Source organism: Microtus ochrogaster, unplaced genomic scaffold (assembly GCF_000317375.1).
Source record: "Microtus ochrogaster isolate Prairie Vole_2 unplaced genomic scaffold, MicOch1.0 UNK3, whole genome shotgun sequence".
NCBI lineage: Eukaryota > Metazoa > Chordata > Mammalia > Rodentia > Cricetidae > Microtus > Microtus ochrogaster.
The window spans coordinates 2917876-2933108 of record NW_004949101.1 but is presented as its reverse complement, the minus strand read 5'-3'; the positions used below and the strand labels follow the sequence as shown (position 1 = coordinate 2933108).

Below are 15233 nucleotides of genomic sequence, written 5' to 3'. Positions count from 1 at the left end.
GAGAGAGAGAGAGAGAGAGAGAGAGAGAGAGAGAGAGAGAGATTGGGAGTGCATGTCCCACGGTGCACACATGTGGAGGTCAATATTTCAGAGTCTCACCTTCCATCTCATTGAGTTAGGGTTTCCCTTGTGGTTGTTGCTGTGCTAAGCACTCCAGGCTAGTTGACCTTTGGTCTTTGGGGGGACTCTTCTGTTGGGAGATCTTCCTGTCTCAGCCTCCCATTTCACCATAGGGATGCTAGGATTACTCTGTGTGCTTCTGGGTTGCAGGGGCTCAAATGCAGGTTGTAAGGCTTGTTTGGCAAATGCTTTTACTAGCTGAGCCATCTCCCTGGCCTGAAGTGTTTAACTTAAAAACAAACCAACAAACCTTTTATCTTTAAAAGAAAAATGAGACACATACTATCTTAAATGAAAAAAGGTGCCCAATTAAAAAAAAAATCCTAGTTATCCAACTCAATAGAGATTTTTTTTACAAACAAAGAAAAGGTCTGGGGATCCTTTTGTTTTATTTGTTTATATAAGCTTGCTGAGCTTTGTTCTGACAAAGGGAAACAAAATTAGAATTTAGTTTAAAGATCTTAATTGGCTTTATTTTCATTTGTAGGGTGGAACAATGTATCATTCTGAAAATAGAATGAGTATGTAGCAAAGAGCCAAGGACAGGAGGTTGTTTTATAGCCAGAAACCAAAAGGATTTCTAAAATTGGTTTAGTTGTTTCAAGGTTACATTCCTTGTAAGGTGGGAAGAAGAAGAGAGAGAGAGATCTAAGGGAAAGTCTCCTGAGGTTGCCTAACCCTGGCCATGAGGCACAAGAATTAAAGATTTGAGCCAGCCTGAGCTACCTAATGAAACATTGTCTTAAAAAATGAAAGAGGGGGGCTGGAGAGATGATGGCTCAGTGGTTAAGAGCACTGACTGCTCTTCCAGAGGACCTGGGTTCAATTCCAGCACCCACATGGCAGGTCACAACTGTCTGAAAATGCAGTTCCACAAGATCTGACACCTTCACACCAATGCACATAAAAATAAAGTTAGATAAATCATTAAAAAAATATTTTTTAAAAAAATGAAAGAGGGCTGAGCACTGGTTGTGCACGTACTTGGGAGGCAGAGGCAGGCTGGTCTCCTTGAGTTTGCAGCCAGTCTGGTATACAGAGTGAGTTCCAGGACAGTCAGAGCTGTTATATGGAAAAACCCTGTCTCACAAAAACAAAAACAAAACAAAAAGAGAGAGGGCCTGGGTGTAATTATGGTACACAACTTTAATCCTAGCTCTTGGGAGGCAGAGGCAGGTAGATTTCTGTGACTTTGAGGCCAGCCTGTTCTATATATCAAGTCTCAGGACAGCCAGGAAGACATAGAAAGATGCTATCTTTAAAAAAATGCACATAACTAACTGGTTAGCTGCTTTTGGTAACCTTTTTACTTGATTAAGGCAGAGGGAATATTGTTAAAGTCAACTGAGACCTTCTTGTTTGGGAAATTGGCTGTTCTCTCTCTCTTGATTACTGATTGGAAGTTGTCTATTAGGATTCTTTGGATGACAGATAACAACTTGATTTGGGTTTGACTTTGAGCAGCAGTGACTCCATTTCTATTTCAGGCTCCCTGTTGAGGCCTGGAGCAGGAATTTAGTCTATAACAATGGAATCCTATAAGTTTCAGCCAAGGCTGAAGGCTGACCTCAATCAGAGCACTGCCCATTTGCTGAGACCTATCAGCCAGGTAGACACAAACTGTTCCTGATTGACAGTAAGAACTTGGAATTTTGCCCATATATATATATTTCTTTTATTATTAACACCTGAACTAGGAGTCCTTTGGGGGGGGGTTGTTTGTTTTGAAACAGAGCTTCTCTGTGAAACACTTCTGGCTGTCCTAAAACTTTCTTTGTAGACCAGGCTGGCCTCAAACTCACAGAGATCCGCCTGCCTCTGCCTCCCGATTACTAAGATTAAAGGCATGTGCCACCACCACCTGGCTTGAACTAGGATTCTTATATCTGGAAAATTATGGACTGAATTTACCCTGCTAATATTTTCCCCACTGAAACAACCTCACAACAATTTTAATTAACTAGTTAATTAATTAATATCTCTATGTTGTACAATGCTGAGAATCAAACCCAAGAACAATCCCATACTCAACTACACCCCCTAAGCTATACACCCCAACCTCCAATTTTTATATACTTTTACTTTATTGTCCCATATTTGACTAAAAAAGACTAAACTATAAAGTCAAAATAAACACTTTAGATGTGTTGTTTTGGATGGAGCGTGGTAGAGGGAGCAGTGTACTGGAGCGTTCAAGCAAACATCTGGATATACTGTAGACACTAGGACTGGCCATCAGGAGCTGCCCTGTGGTCTCTTCTGAATTCCAGGCTCTGATCAGAAAGTAAAAGAGCAGCTCTCCTCTGGAGTCTGCTGCACAGCCGCAGTTTCTCGGAGGTGATCCTAATCCTGCTGATTCTAATAAAACTATGTCAAGTGTCAGCCTGGCTGTACCACTGGGAGCTCATTTTATGTTCTCGCTGGATCCTTACAGCTCCTCCAGCTATGAATGCCTGGTACCTAGAAGTGAAGTGGGAAGGCCCCTCATCCTACACTCCAAAGAGCCTTAAGTGAGGTGTGACCCAGGGACAACCAGCGGTAGAGAGCCCTGTTGGAATACTCGGCTGTCTAACTCAGAGCCATTGATGCTAGGCTGTTGTTTCCATGACAACAGATGTGGGCTATGAGTTTCCCAGTGCGTGTTTATCCTCCTCCTTCCATTCTGTCTTTGTTGATGACCCTCTTTTCCCCTTAAATATTCCCTTTTACTTTTATATCATATGTGTGTGTGTGTGTGTGTGTATTGCTTATGTAGATTCTGCATATTTGCCTCTGCCCTGTTCCTCTTCCTTGTTCCCTCTTGTGTTTAAGCCCTTCTTTGCCACCATAGTCCTTTGGTATTTTCTTATGGTCTTTTATCTGCTGGGCTTAGCACACAGTCCTTGCTTGCTCTCAGGCAAGTGATTCTTAAGACATAATCACCACCTGGTGCTGGAGGTACCATTTACAAACAAGGTCTCACATGCTTGGACCAGCTAGAAGAGGGACACCATGCTTCCACCCTTGAGACTGGCTCCTGGGACACCTCACTGTGACCATGTCATTATTATAAATGCCTGGATTGTATCATGGGTACCTTATTACTTCTCTAAGCCACTCAGCTTTTGTCAGCACACTCATTTACATAGAGATACCCATCTGTCTTGGAAACCAATGGTTTCTGTTATTCCCAGTGGGTCTGTCTTAGGTGGAGCTCCCTAGAAGCAGAACGTGATGCATGTAACTCTTGTGGAGATAGTTTCTGGAGGAAAGCACTTGGGAGCGGGGTATAGACAGAAAGGGAGGCAAGGCAAAAAAATGTTGACTCTGGCAGATCCCACTCCAAAACTGCCTTACCTTGAAACAAGATGGCCACTCCTTCTCCAGCCACGTCTGTACATCATGGACAGTAGTAGCTTCCCAGAGAGAGGCTGGATAAAACTTCCCAGGCATTTCCAGGAGAATGAGGAGACTATAAGCTGTTGGTAACCAGTGCTCCTAACAACCAGGGTGTGGGCGCCTGTCCTGAAAAGGGGACTCTGGAGGGAGGGAGTGCATTCACCTGACAGTCCATATGTCATCCATCAGCTCTTTGCTGAAGATCACCCCTGATAAAAAGACACTTGACCTTTAATAGCACGCTATAAACCTCACGTGACTGGTTGGATCAAGTCGGTGCCAAAGACTAATTGCAAGCTTTAATTTATGGTTTCTCCTTTATGAGGCTCCATGAATCTTGCTCGCCGTCTTCCCGTCTGGGCCCTGGCTGCTTAGGCCGAGGGCAATCATCAGAACAAAGAGTGGTTTTAAAAACAACAGCTTAAACCAGGGAGGATTTGTGGGATGTGACTTTCTGAGGGGAAGCGAAATAGCCTCTTACTTGCTCAGTACACCAGGGAGGAGCATCAGCGTGTTAGACACGTCAGATTTGGACTTGATAAAATATGGCAGGTTGGCGAAGGCGGGGAAATGTGGGGCTATGGTTTTCCTATTTTGGTTTGGTTCTGTTTGAAGTGCTGAGGATCCAGCCTAGGGCCTTGCTCAATACTGCCATCTCTCCGTGGCTCTGAAATAATTATTTTGAACTTCAGGGATTCTTTTAGTAGCGTGTTACCACTCCTCCAGTCCCCTAACAAAACCAAACAGCTAACTGATCAGAACCCAAAGTTCACATTTCCTACTTAGCTTTCCAACCAAGTGGTCCTTACAGTGAAGTCCTCAAATGGACAGGATCAGTGTTCCCCAGAGCTTGGGAGAACTGCCGTGGCTCTGGCCCACCAGGACCTACAAAATCAAAATCTTGGGGATCAAAACCAGGAGTCTGTGGCTTCACCAGTCCCCAGATGATTCCTACACAGGCTCAAAATTTGGCAAGTTATAGAGTCTTCCAATGTGGCTCCCGTTGGGATCCCCATACCCACATCCTGCCTCAGAGTCTCATTGACCTTGTTTGGTGGGCAGTCTTACCTCTGACCCCTTTCAAGTTTCTCTGCTGGTTTTTGTAGATGGGCAGGGTGGAGAGGCGGTGGTCTTCAGTTAGCTCACCTGGGTGGTAGAAATCTTCGTGCCGGCTTCCCCTCAAAAAGTTTGTTCTTGTACCTCTATGAATACTCGCTTTAGAACACCCAGAGGGACTGCGGTGGCTTTTGCAGAAGGGGCAACAGCTTCACTTATTTTGACACAGACTCCTCTTTCTGGGAATTGATAGCAGAATTGAAAGAAAACTTTCATTTGCACAAAAAAGAAATACAAAAAAACATGACCTGTCTTTGATTGTGTGTGTGCTGGGACAACCTCATTGGCTTGCCCGAGCTGACCTTGGTCTCCTCGGTTCACGTGATGCTTCTGCCTCAGCTTCTTGTGTATATGGTGCTTTAGGTACACATCTAGAAGATAAATGAGACATGGGGCTGCTTAGATCACTGGGGACGGGGAGGGATGGGTTCCCTGGCCATCCATCCCAGTGCTCTTGTTCTGTCTCCGTGACAATGACAAAGATGGGCGTCACCCACATCCACAATCTCACGTCTCCTTTCTGCAATCCTCCACGCTCCCATCCTTCCCCATCTTAGGGCTTTAGCTAGCATGCACACTGGGTATGTGTTTGATGACTGAATATATCCCATACTAAGCCTAACTCTTTGAACACAAGGGTCAAGTGTGACAGTCCTGCTGGCTACTCCAGGACCATGTGGGGGACCTGTTCCCTCAGAGCCAGGAAAGGTGTCAGTGTTGAGTGTGAGAGAGGAAGCTCCCCAGAGCCAAGCAACCTTGGACTTGAATTTCAGGACTCTCCCTCGGAGCAAGGACAGGCCCTAGATCAAGATTTGACCTCGCAGTACTTTTGTTGTGTTTTGTTCTGCGTTTTGTTTTGTTTTGATTTTGAAACAGGATCTCACCTGTAGCCTTGGCAGGCCTGGAACTCACTATGTAAATCAAACTGATCTCCAATTAGAAGAGATCCAACTGTCCCCTCTGGGACTAAAGGCCTGGGCTCCACACCTGGCTTCTACCTTGTCTCCATCCTGATCCTTCTACCTCCATTTCCAAGTGCTGGAGTCACGCATGTAGCCCACATGTAGATTAGACCAGCACCCTTCTTTCAGACAGCGTCACAGTACTTCCAGTGTTCTGCTCCAAGGAGGAAATGATGGGGTACTCGCAGAGAGGCCAGCAGCTCCATCCACCTTCAGGCCCCAGGCTTCTCATTTCTCACCTAGAATTAGGTGCTGGGACCAAAGGAGGACAATATGGCTTGTTTGTTGGTATGATTCACAGACCGTGAAACCTCCCCATCTGAAAGGCATGAGTCATTCCAGGGTTTTAGGTGTGTTCACGCTGTTGTACAGTCCCCGCCATTACCATATACCATGCTTCCTACAACTCCAGGTTACCTGGTACCTGTTTGTAGTCCCTGCTCATTTCCCCCTCCTTTCTTCCCAGCCAGCCACTCACCTACTTTCTCTCCCGAGGACTTTTCCTGCTGGGAACTTGTGTAATAGAGCTGTACAATACTTGGCCTTAGCTCACTGCCGGTTTATCCCCCACCACAAGACTCAATGAACTTACCACACCTGGTTCTTCTCATTCAGCATGGTATTCTCCAGGTTGATAGTGGGGTAGCATTCCACATTGTATCTGAGTAATAAAGCTCACCCAGTAGACACATTGGGGTTGTTGTTTGTATTATTTATTTGTGGGTTTGGTTTGTTTGTTTGTTGTTGTTGTAGCCCTGACTGGCCTTGAATTCACAGAGACGTCCTGACTGCTGAGATTAAAGGCTTGTGCCACCACACCACACGCAATATAAAAAGCTTTTAGGACTTACATTTGTTGACTTTTATCAACAGCACCATTGGATTACAATATTTTATTATTCCCAATGTTGGGGATAAATAATGCATAGGCTTGTAAGAAGAAATGAAAAACAATTATTTAGATACAGGACAAATATCCCCAAGTGTGATTTGCCTGTAAAGTTTGTGATGAGTGCCTTTACGCATTGAGACCTCAGGCTTACTGTGGCTAAGTTCCGCAGTTTAAAGGTCTGTCCTCCAAGTAACAAATACTTTATGCCCAAAGACAAACAAACCCAAGCTAAATAATAATCTTTATAGTATTGAGAACCCTTTGAAAATAGGGGTAGAGGTAGAAGGCTGGGCCTTTTGAATACAAAGTGCTTCCTTTTATGCTGGTGATACAGAGTAAAATAAAACATGTCTGTCCTCAAGATCTTTAGATAGACGGGTGATACCCTCAGGGGGTACACATCCTATGAAAGGTCTGCCCAGTAAGTTCCTAGGGATGGCATCAGTCACTTGAGCCCTGTCCTTTTCTTCCTTCTAGCATGGTGAGACACAAGGATGATGGCTATTCGGAAGACAAGGATGGGAAGACCTGTCCGCGAGACTCTGGCTATGACAGCCTCTCCAACAGGCTCAGCATTCTGGACCGGCTCCTCCACACACACCCCATATGGCTGCAGCTGAGTCTCAGTGAGGAAGAAGCGGCAGAGGTTCTGCAGAACCAGCCTCCAGGGGTAAGGCCCAAGACTCGGAGAGCCTGAGACAGGCACGTTACCACCAGACAGAGAAACACTTAGTTCCAGAAAGTTTTTCCCAGCTTTTAAGGTAGTGTGGCTTCCAGTGTAGGCCTCAAATACAATGCAGGGAAATTCTGAGATCCACGAGGCAGTTTTCAGGAGTAGATCCTTTCCAGGCCTCTCTTCCTGTCTTCATCTGTTCGGTTATGGAGCTGTATGACTCAACAGGGTGCCAGAGCATCAAAGAAGAAAGAGCCTTGTCCAGAGGCCCCGGGACTGACCTTCTGAACCTGGTCCTGGATCCCTGCTTGCCCATGATGCTCTCCCTTCATTCTGAATCTAGGGACCCTACGGGGCCCAACTATTTATCTGGGAACACAACCTTAAAAAGCTCTGTGACCACAGACTTGTCTTCTCAGGTTATCAGTATTTTCTTTGCATTTCGCAGTAGCTTTCCATGTGAACCAAATCTGATTCTGTTTCAGCAGCTACTGCTTATCCAGGACACTTGATTCCTCTTACTCAGTCCACTTACTCTACGGATAGGCAATGCGGCCCGTATCTGCAATCCTAGCACTTGGATGGTTGGGGCAGGAGGACCTAGGTTCAAGACCAGCCTGGCCCATGTAGAAAGACTCTCTTTAAAAAAGAAAGATGGAAAAAAAAAGAAAGAAAGATGGAGCTGGAGAATGGCTCAGTGGATAATGCACTGATCATACAAAGTATGGGGACTGGAGCTCGGATCCCCCAACCAATCTGTGAGCTCTGGATTCAATGGAGAGACCTTAATAAACAACGTACAGACCAATTGACAAAGATACCTGATGCCAGTGTTCTAGTGGACAGCACTTTGTGCAGTGTCCAAACAAAAGACAAACACAGTAAATCTCAGGTAAAATAAAGCTTAAAGCAGATGCTAGATACAAAGTAACTAATACATGGATAGCAAGGAGAAAATCCTATCACTAGCTAGCTGAGGAATGCCATAGCAGCTTTGGGGTCCTGGAGCAACCAGGGCCTATCTGTGTCACTATCTGTCCTTATAAGTGAGTCAGTCTTTGCTTCTTCTTTCCTTCCTGCAAACAGAAACAGACAGGATTGAGAATTGCATTAGAATATGCTCGGGGCTATGCGGCACAGTCTTTGATCCTCTTTGGAGAGAGCTCCTTGGCCAGCATACCGGGCATACCTCTAGCTTTGGTCTTTAAGCTCAGAAACTTCTTGCAAGACTTTCCTTTCTGCCAGTTGAATGACATGCATGTGTATTTCTGCCCAAAGTTTAGAAGCAGTACATATCAGGCAGCAGTTCCCACCCAGCCCTGCTTCCCTGCTGGGGTGGGGCATAAACCATTCCTGCTGAGACCTGCATGAGGACTAAGCTAGCAGGATAGTCAGTCTCTCTGTCCAGCTACCTGAGCTTTGACAGGGCCTAGACTGACAAGATGGGGCAGGTTGAGGACAGGCGCCATGTGGACCAGAAACAAGCAGCGTGACGATGAAGGAAAAGCAAGTGGCTAGAAGCTTGGCCCTGGTGGCATGAATACATTAAGGATAATACTGCATCCTTCATTAAGCGACCACCCAAGACAGAGCCTGTGGACTGCTCTGTAAGGAGGCCGGAGTATAGACATTGTTGGGTTTTCTGGTCATTCAGTATCTGTCACATCGACTCACCAGACTTTGTCAGGCAAAAACAGCTGCAGACGACACGTAAAGGAATGTGTAACCGGGCATCAACACAGATTTACTCACAAAGGCAGGCTCAAAGTGGATGCGCTCTGTAGGCCTGACTTGGTCAGCCTCTCTGACAAAGCTTCAGTGATTTAGGAATCAAAGCACCACTCATTCCTGATTAGTCCCCACTCTTTAAGGAAGCAGCCTCTCAAAGTTTGGGCCCCTTAGCCCAAACACATGCACCCAGGATGCTGTTTGGGGAGCATTTGCTTTGGTTTTAATCTGTCCCGGAGTCCAAGTGCTCAGATGGATGAACCAGATGAATTCCACGGATACCCCGTGGATACTGTGGGAAAAATAAAGCTCAAAGGGCTTCCTAGTAACCCCTTCCCTAAGCATCATGGGAAGTGTAGACATGAAGAGAAAAGCAAAGATCAGCTGGGGCGGGGTGTGAAACGCTGTAGCAGGAGAGAGAGGAAGAAAGAGCGTGTAAGGTGTTCGAGTCCAGAAGAAAGAAAGAAGGAACAGGAGAATATAGCCCCTTAAGAAGGAAGGGGACTAGGACTTAGCCAAGGCCACCAAACTACATACCCCCTTTGATTTGTAGGCCAGGTGGAAATGCTGGCCCTACATAGCTATGTGCACATGGCAGGCCTGTCTCTGTACTGACAAGAGCTCCAGTGGCCTTGACAACATTGCTAGAAATTGGTTTGGTGTAAACCATGCATGTGAAGACAGTGTTGGGACACGGAGGGAGCGGCCTCAGCGTTGACAAACCTCAGAGGACATCCACTTACCTGCCAAATGCAGCAGCCATTTTTTTCCCTCCTGGGGCTTTTCTTTGTGTGTCTGACTTGACATGTTATCTCATTTTTCAAAAGAAGCTAGCAATTCATACTCAAAAGCAAAAACTAAAACTTCAGAAACAACTGCTGCTTTACTCTTAACAAATTCAAGTTCTTCTCATAAATATGCCATGAGCCAAACTAGCCAACCAACTCTATGGTTTGATCAATGTGAACTTCTTTGTAATTTAAGTTTTCCCCAGATTTGAGACAGGGGGCTGAGGCATATATGTACCTACAACCATGAAGCAGTCACCAAGCTGCCAGTGCCTCTGCAGACAGGGGACTTTTTAAGCTTCGTGGATAACGTCGGGTCAGGGAGAAAGTAAGGTTCTTGTGAGCCCCTTTTGAAAGCAGTGGGGCTTTCCATAGGCTCTGAGCTCTTTCTCTGTAGAGTGTTCTGCGCCGAGCTGTGCAGTGCTGTTGGGCAGGGTGTTCTATGTGCAGGGCATCATAGGTAAGGGAAATTATGTACCCAGGTTTTCAACTCCTTAACTTGTGTTTTCCTTCCTTCTTCTAGATCTTTCTGGTTCGTAAATCCTCCAAAATGCAGAAGAAAGTCCTCTCCCTTCGCCTGCCCTGTGAATTTGGAGCACCTCTCAAAGAGGTTCCTATAAAGGAAAGCACATACAGTAAGTGTTTGTTGGGCAGGGAAGGCAGGCCTGATGGGAAGCAGCCTATACTCTGATGCCAACAGACATGTCTAGTCCTGGCATTCAGCATCTCTACAGTGAGGTGTTGCTAGCTTCCGAGTAAGCCATAGGTCAATTAAACCATGTATGCATACTCTGTGCACCCTAGGGTTTGGCACACGAGAGGCGCTGAGTGTAAATTGTCTCTTGCCCTGTTCCCAGTTAGGTACTGCGTAAGTTTGGGGCCCTGGTTTGTTGATGACTAAACCCCAGGGAAGCTGCAGCCACAGCCCTTTTATGAGATCTAAAGTCAAAGCCTGTGTCTACACACCTTCCTGAATAAATAAGCCTCAGGCACTTGCGTTCCCTTCAGGTTACCACTGTTCAGTCTTCCGTGAAAGGCGGTTAATCCCAGATGAATCTAGCCCCAGGGGCAGATGACTAGCTGGGGGCTGCAGGGAGCTGATGCTCAGCAGCCTTGGTTTCCTCCCTGTCGTCTACTTTCTGGTCGCTGAAAATGTGGAGTGTCGGGAGGCCAAGTTTTAAAGAAAAGAAGGAACACACAGTTCTGAGGTACTGCCAGTCTCCAAGAAAGGATCAGGAAATGGATCTGCACAACAAAGTGGGGAGATCTGAAAATTCTAGGTTAACAAACTGAGGGGTGAAGGTCAGGAGGGGGGAGCTAGGAAGCCTGCAGGATGGAGCCCGACTCAGTCCCTACATTTGAAGGTACTGAGGTTTAACTGAATGGCAGGCGCAAGATTCCCTCACCATGGTGTTCAGTCTCCTTGAGCCAATAACCTTGCATAGAATCCAAGGAAGTGACATTTCTGGCACAAGAAAATCCTACCTGCATCCATGATCTGCTTCCGGTTCAAGTGTAATGAACTGGAACCTTGAGCATGGAATTCACATGCTCAAGGGTTCCTTGGAAACAGATGCCCCTGACATGCTGAACCTGGAGAAAAGTAAATACCGTGGGAGATAATCTGAAGTCACCTTAGAGACCCACCACCATTTTAAAGATAGTGGCTGTCTAGCACATTAATAAATAATGAATTTATGTTAAGTCGATTTTGTTATTCTGAGGTGGCTTTTGAAGGGCTGCTGGCCCACCCAGCAGCAAGTCCTCCTGGCTTTCAAATCCTTCCCAGTTTCCAAGGTTCACCATGGCAAGGAAACCACTTCCTTTCTTCCGAAGCATGGTCACTGTCAGTGAACCTCGAACCCTCTGCCACACACACACACACACACACACACACACACACACACACCTGTTTATTGTGTTCCCTGAAGCCAGAGGTTTTTTTACCCTTTATCAGGTTCTTCAGTCACCCCCATCCCAGTCCTCCCCAAGGGACTTCCAAGTGACTGAAAGAGCTAGTTTATACAAAACATTATCCTATCTATAATGACTTACTGCAGGCCTGAGTCCTACCATAATAATATCTACCCAGCAGGTTGGTCTCTATACAGAGAGGGGTGGAGGAGGGCTTATTACAAAAGTGGATATTTTATTATTTCTGGATGATGCAATAGACACCATCATACATTCGTATGTAGTTCTTTCACATAAGGTATTTCATTAAAAACAAATTATAGTCTATGTTGATCCTTCAGTCTGGCAAGGAACTGTTATTGGCCATTTAGTAGGTGAGATGAAGGTGGTTGGCCCGTGAGGATTGGAAACCAAGCCACTGGCTACCCTCACCATTTGGGAGCTGTACCTGTAGCAACAGCTTCTTCTCTGAATGCGTCTTTCATTTGGGAACTTGTGTGGTACAGCCAAGAAAGAAGACAGTATTTTAGAATCTTTACATGGAATGTAACCCATGGAATGATTTCTAGAGCCCTTGAACTGACCTCTAGGTTCCTGTCCCTTTGCCCTGCACCAGAGGACTCTGACTTGTCTAGGAAGAAAGGGTCTGGGGTGGTGGGACCTCTGACCCATTGCTGCCAAGTGCTAGTGGCCTCTCCTCTCACTGCAGCCAGATGAGCCCTTGGCCCTGCCCAAACTCTGTGCTCTGAATTTCAAAACAAACAGAGAGGTTGTTGTGCATGTGAGTGTCTGTTTACTAGGCACGGAGCGTGTGCTGAGCATGAGTCAGGGAGGCCGCCCTTGCCTGACTCTTTAAAGCTGTGTCTGGCTGTCAGGCAGCCCCCTCACAGCTGGTTTGGATAAGCTGCACAGTAGTCTGAGAGGGTGGAAATGGGCCCACATATGCTGCATTAGATGTTGTTCCTTCCCATACACTCAGGAATACTCAGCCACCTTCTGGAATCTCTTTTCTTTCTTTCTTTCTTTTTTTTTTTTTTCCAGCCTTTTCCCTGGAAGGCTCAGGAATCAGCTTTGCAGATTTATTCCGGCTCATTGCTTTCTACTGCATCAGCAGGTAAGGAACATCCCATGACTTGAAGGACCTGCTTGGTGTGTGATATGATCTGGACTTTGGTCTGGAAAAGGGATCTGGAAGGCTGGTCACCTAAGAGCTGTCAGGGAAGGATTTGCTGCTTAAAGAAGATGTTCACCCCATTCCAGTATTAGGTTTAAGATAGAAACAACTGCCTGGCCCTCCAGCTGCAAATTCTCATTGATGTGGTTATTTCTTCATGCTGGTCCCATGGCTTCTGATGGCTAGAGCCATTGAGCAGAAAATACAAACACACAAGTATACACCCACATAGCAATATACCCACCTGTATAAACATATGCATGCACGTGCACACACATATCCAGACAGACAGACAGACAGACAGACAGACAGACAGACAGATGAAACCAGTATTTAAACCTGTAAATTTTTAAGGTTCCTGACAGTGTTTTTGAAAACTCCAGGGAACAGAATCTGTTCTCAAATGTGGATTTTTTTAGTTCAATCCATAAATCCTACACAGCTCTTCGGCCAGCTGAGGCTCGCATCCTCTCTAGGACTGAATTAATGGATGAAATTAAGCCCTGGCCCAGAATGTGATCAGTGTAAAGGATGTGAGTTGTAGGTTTCTATTATTGTTCTCTTCTTTGCAGCAATAACAGCTTTTCAGAGTCAGTGTTCTCGTGCCTGGGGTTACAGCTGAGTGGTAAAGCATTTTCTTACAAAGCATGAGACTCTGAGTTTGATCCCTAGCACTGCCAAAAAACAAAACAAAAACAGCCAAATGGAGCTAGCATTCTTGAAGTAATTAAGCAAAGAAATCTTGCTGCCTGTAGAAGCTGGCCTTACAGGCTCTCCTTCTTCCCTTCCCTTTCTCCTTCCTTCCTTCTTTCCTCCCTCCATTTTATTTTATGTATATGAGCATTTGTCTGAATATACATCTGTGTACAACCTGCATGCCTTGTGCCCACAGAAACAGGAGAGGAAGTCAGATTCCTCTAGATCCAGAGTTACGGATGGTTGTGACCTACCGTATGGGTGCTAGGAATAAAACCCAGGTGGTCTGCAAGAGCAAGCCTTGCCTATTCTAACCAGGCAGAGCCCAGGTTGGCTTCCTTGGCTTTTCTGTTTGCTCACTACTGAGGCTACAGGAAATGTCTTTTCAGAGGTCACAACTCATGGCTGCCTCAGCGAGACTGGGGAGTCATTTGGGTTTGGCTTGGTTTATTTTAAGGATTAGACTGTTTAGCATTCATCATACCTGTTGACTTTTCTTTCTCTGCCTGGCATGGCCACTCAGCTCTCAGGCTAACTGAGGCTGAGCCATAAATGGCCCGAGGAAGAGGAGGCATCTCCAGGGGAGACCCTAGTACTGCTCATCAGCAGAAAGAAGATGAGGGCAGCTTCCCAGGATGGACAGTGCCTGCCTGGTGAGCGCCTCACCCCAAGGAGATGCCACCTGCTTGCCAGGTTAGGGTCACTGGAGCCTGTGTGCTTCGCTCCTGAAGCTCTGAAGTATGACTAGTTACAGCGCATCATTTTAGATTAAGAGAATGAAGTCGTTACTTAGTTGACTATGATGTAGCGTATCTTTCTTTGGCATTTTAAAATTTGACTAAATATATTTGCATTTAGTGCACACATATAATGACTCAGTGCAGGCAGAACCTATGCTGCAGTTGCAGTGGTGGGTGTCACACGAGCCACTGAGGGGAGCTGCTTCCATGCAAATAGGACGCTTTGGAGGCAAAGTTTAGAATGAAGTACAAATCTTTTTTTTCCCCCTGATGTAATTATATCCTGACTATTCAGAATTATATTAAAATTGTGCACAAAATACCTCTAAAAAAGGAAGACTTTAGAGATCCAGGATAGTTCATTCTGTGTGAGGCACTGTCTCAGGACATGAGATTATCCAGCTTTCCCAGCACCGCACCACTGAATTCCAGCAGCACCCCGATAAAATGGGTGCCAGTAACACCCCGATAACATGACAAACTGCAATTCCCATCTTTAAAAGTTTAATAGAAATGTGTTTCTGAAGACAGAAGACCTCTCTGTAGCCCCCAGGACGCAACTCCAGCGGCACCACCCTTTCCTCAGCCCCCTCCCCACTCAGCAGACCCACCTGGTCTAGTGTAGAGCCAACCAGGATAGAGATGATGTCAGTGCTGCCCTGTGAGCTGGAGGTGAAGTTGGCTGACAGCCTTCCTTCCAACTTTGCCTCCTGGTAATCGGGCTATTGGGGAAAGAGCCTTCCACCCACAGATACTTGGCAACTACACAGAGAAGATTCCCTTCTCTGCCCTCCACACTTCAAGCAGGCCAGAACACTTACTGGAGTAGCAGGGCAGGCTAGGGATTGAAGGTCAGAAGGTCAATTAAGGCCGTTGGTAAATTGCTAAGCACAGACCTCACTTGAGGCGCTTACAGGACTTTCTCAGCATCAATATTTTGCAAGTAAAGGGGCCTGAGAGCTGGGCGGTGGTGGCGCACGCCTTTAATCCCAGCACTGGGGAGGCAGAGGCAGGCGGATCTCTGTGAGTTCGAGGCCAGCCTGGTCTACAAG

At 46.1% G+C, this 15233-nt stretch overlaps 1 protein-coding gene across 5 annotated transcripts in view; it reads left to right on the top strand.

Annotated features, from left to right (window-relative positions):
- The window catches only part of Rin2 (Ras and Rab interactor 2), a 97213-nt gene that overhangs the window by 49574 nt on the left and 32406 nt on the right, over window positions 1-15233 (top strand). For all 5 annotated transcript variants that reach the window (XM_026788491.1, XM_026788490.1, XM_013353204.2 and 2 more), the window contains 3 exons: window positions 6946-7138; window positions 10181-10292; window positions 12613-12685. In XM_026788491.1, the coding sequence (XP_026644292.1) occupies window positions 6946-7138; window positions 10181-10292; window positions 12613-12685 (378 nt within the window). The remainder of the gene's footprint in view (window positions 1-6945; window positions 7139-10180; window positions 10293-12612; window positions 12686-15233) is intronic.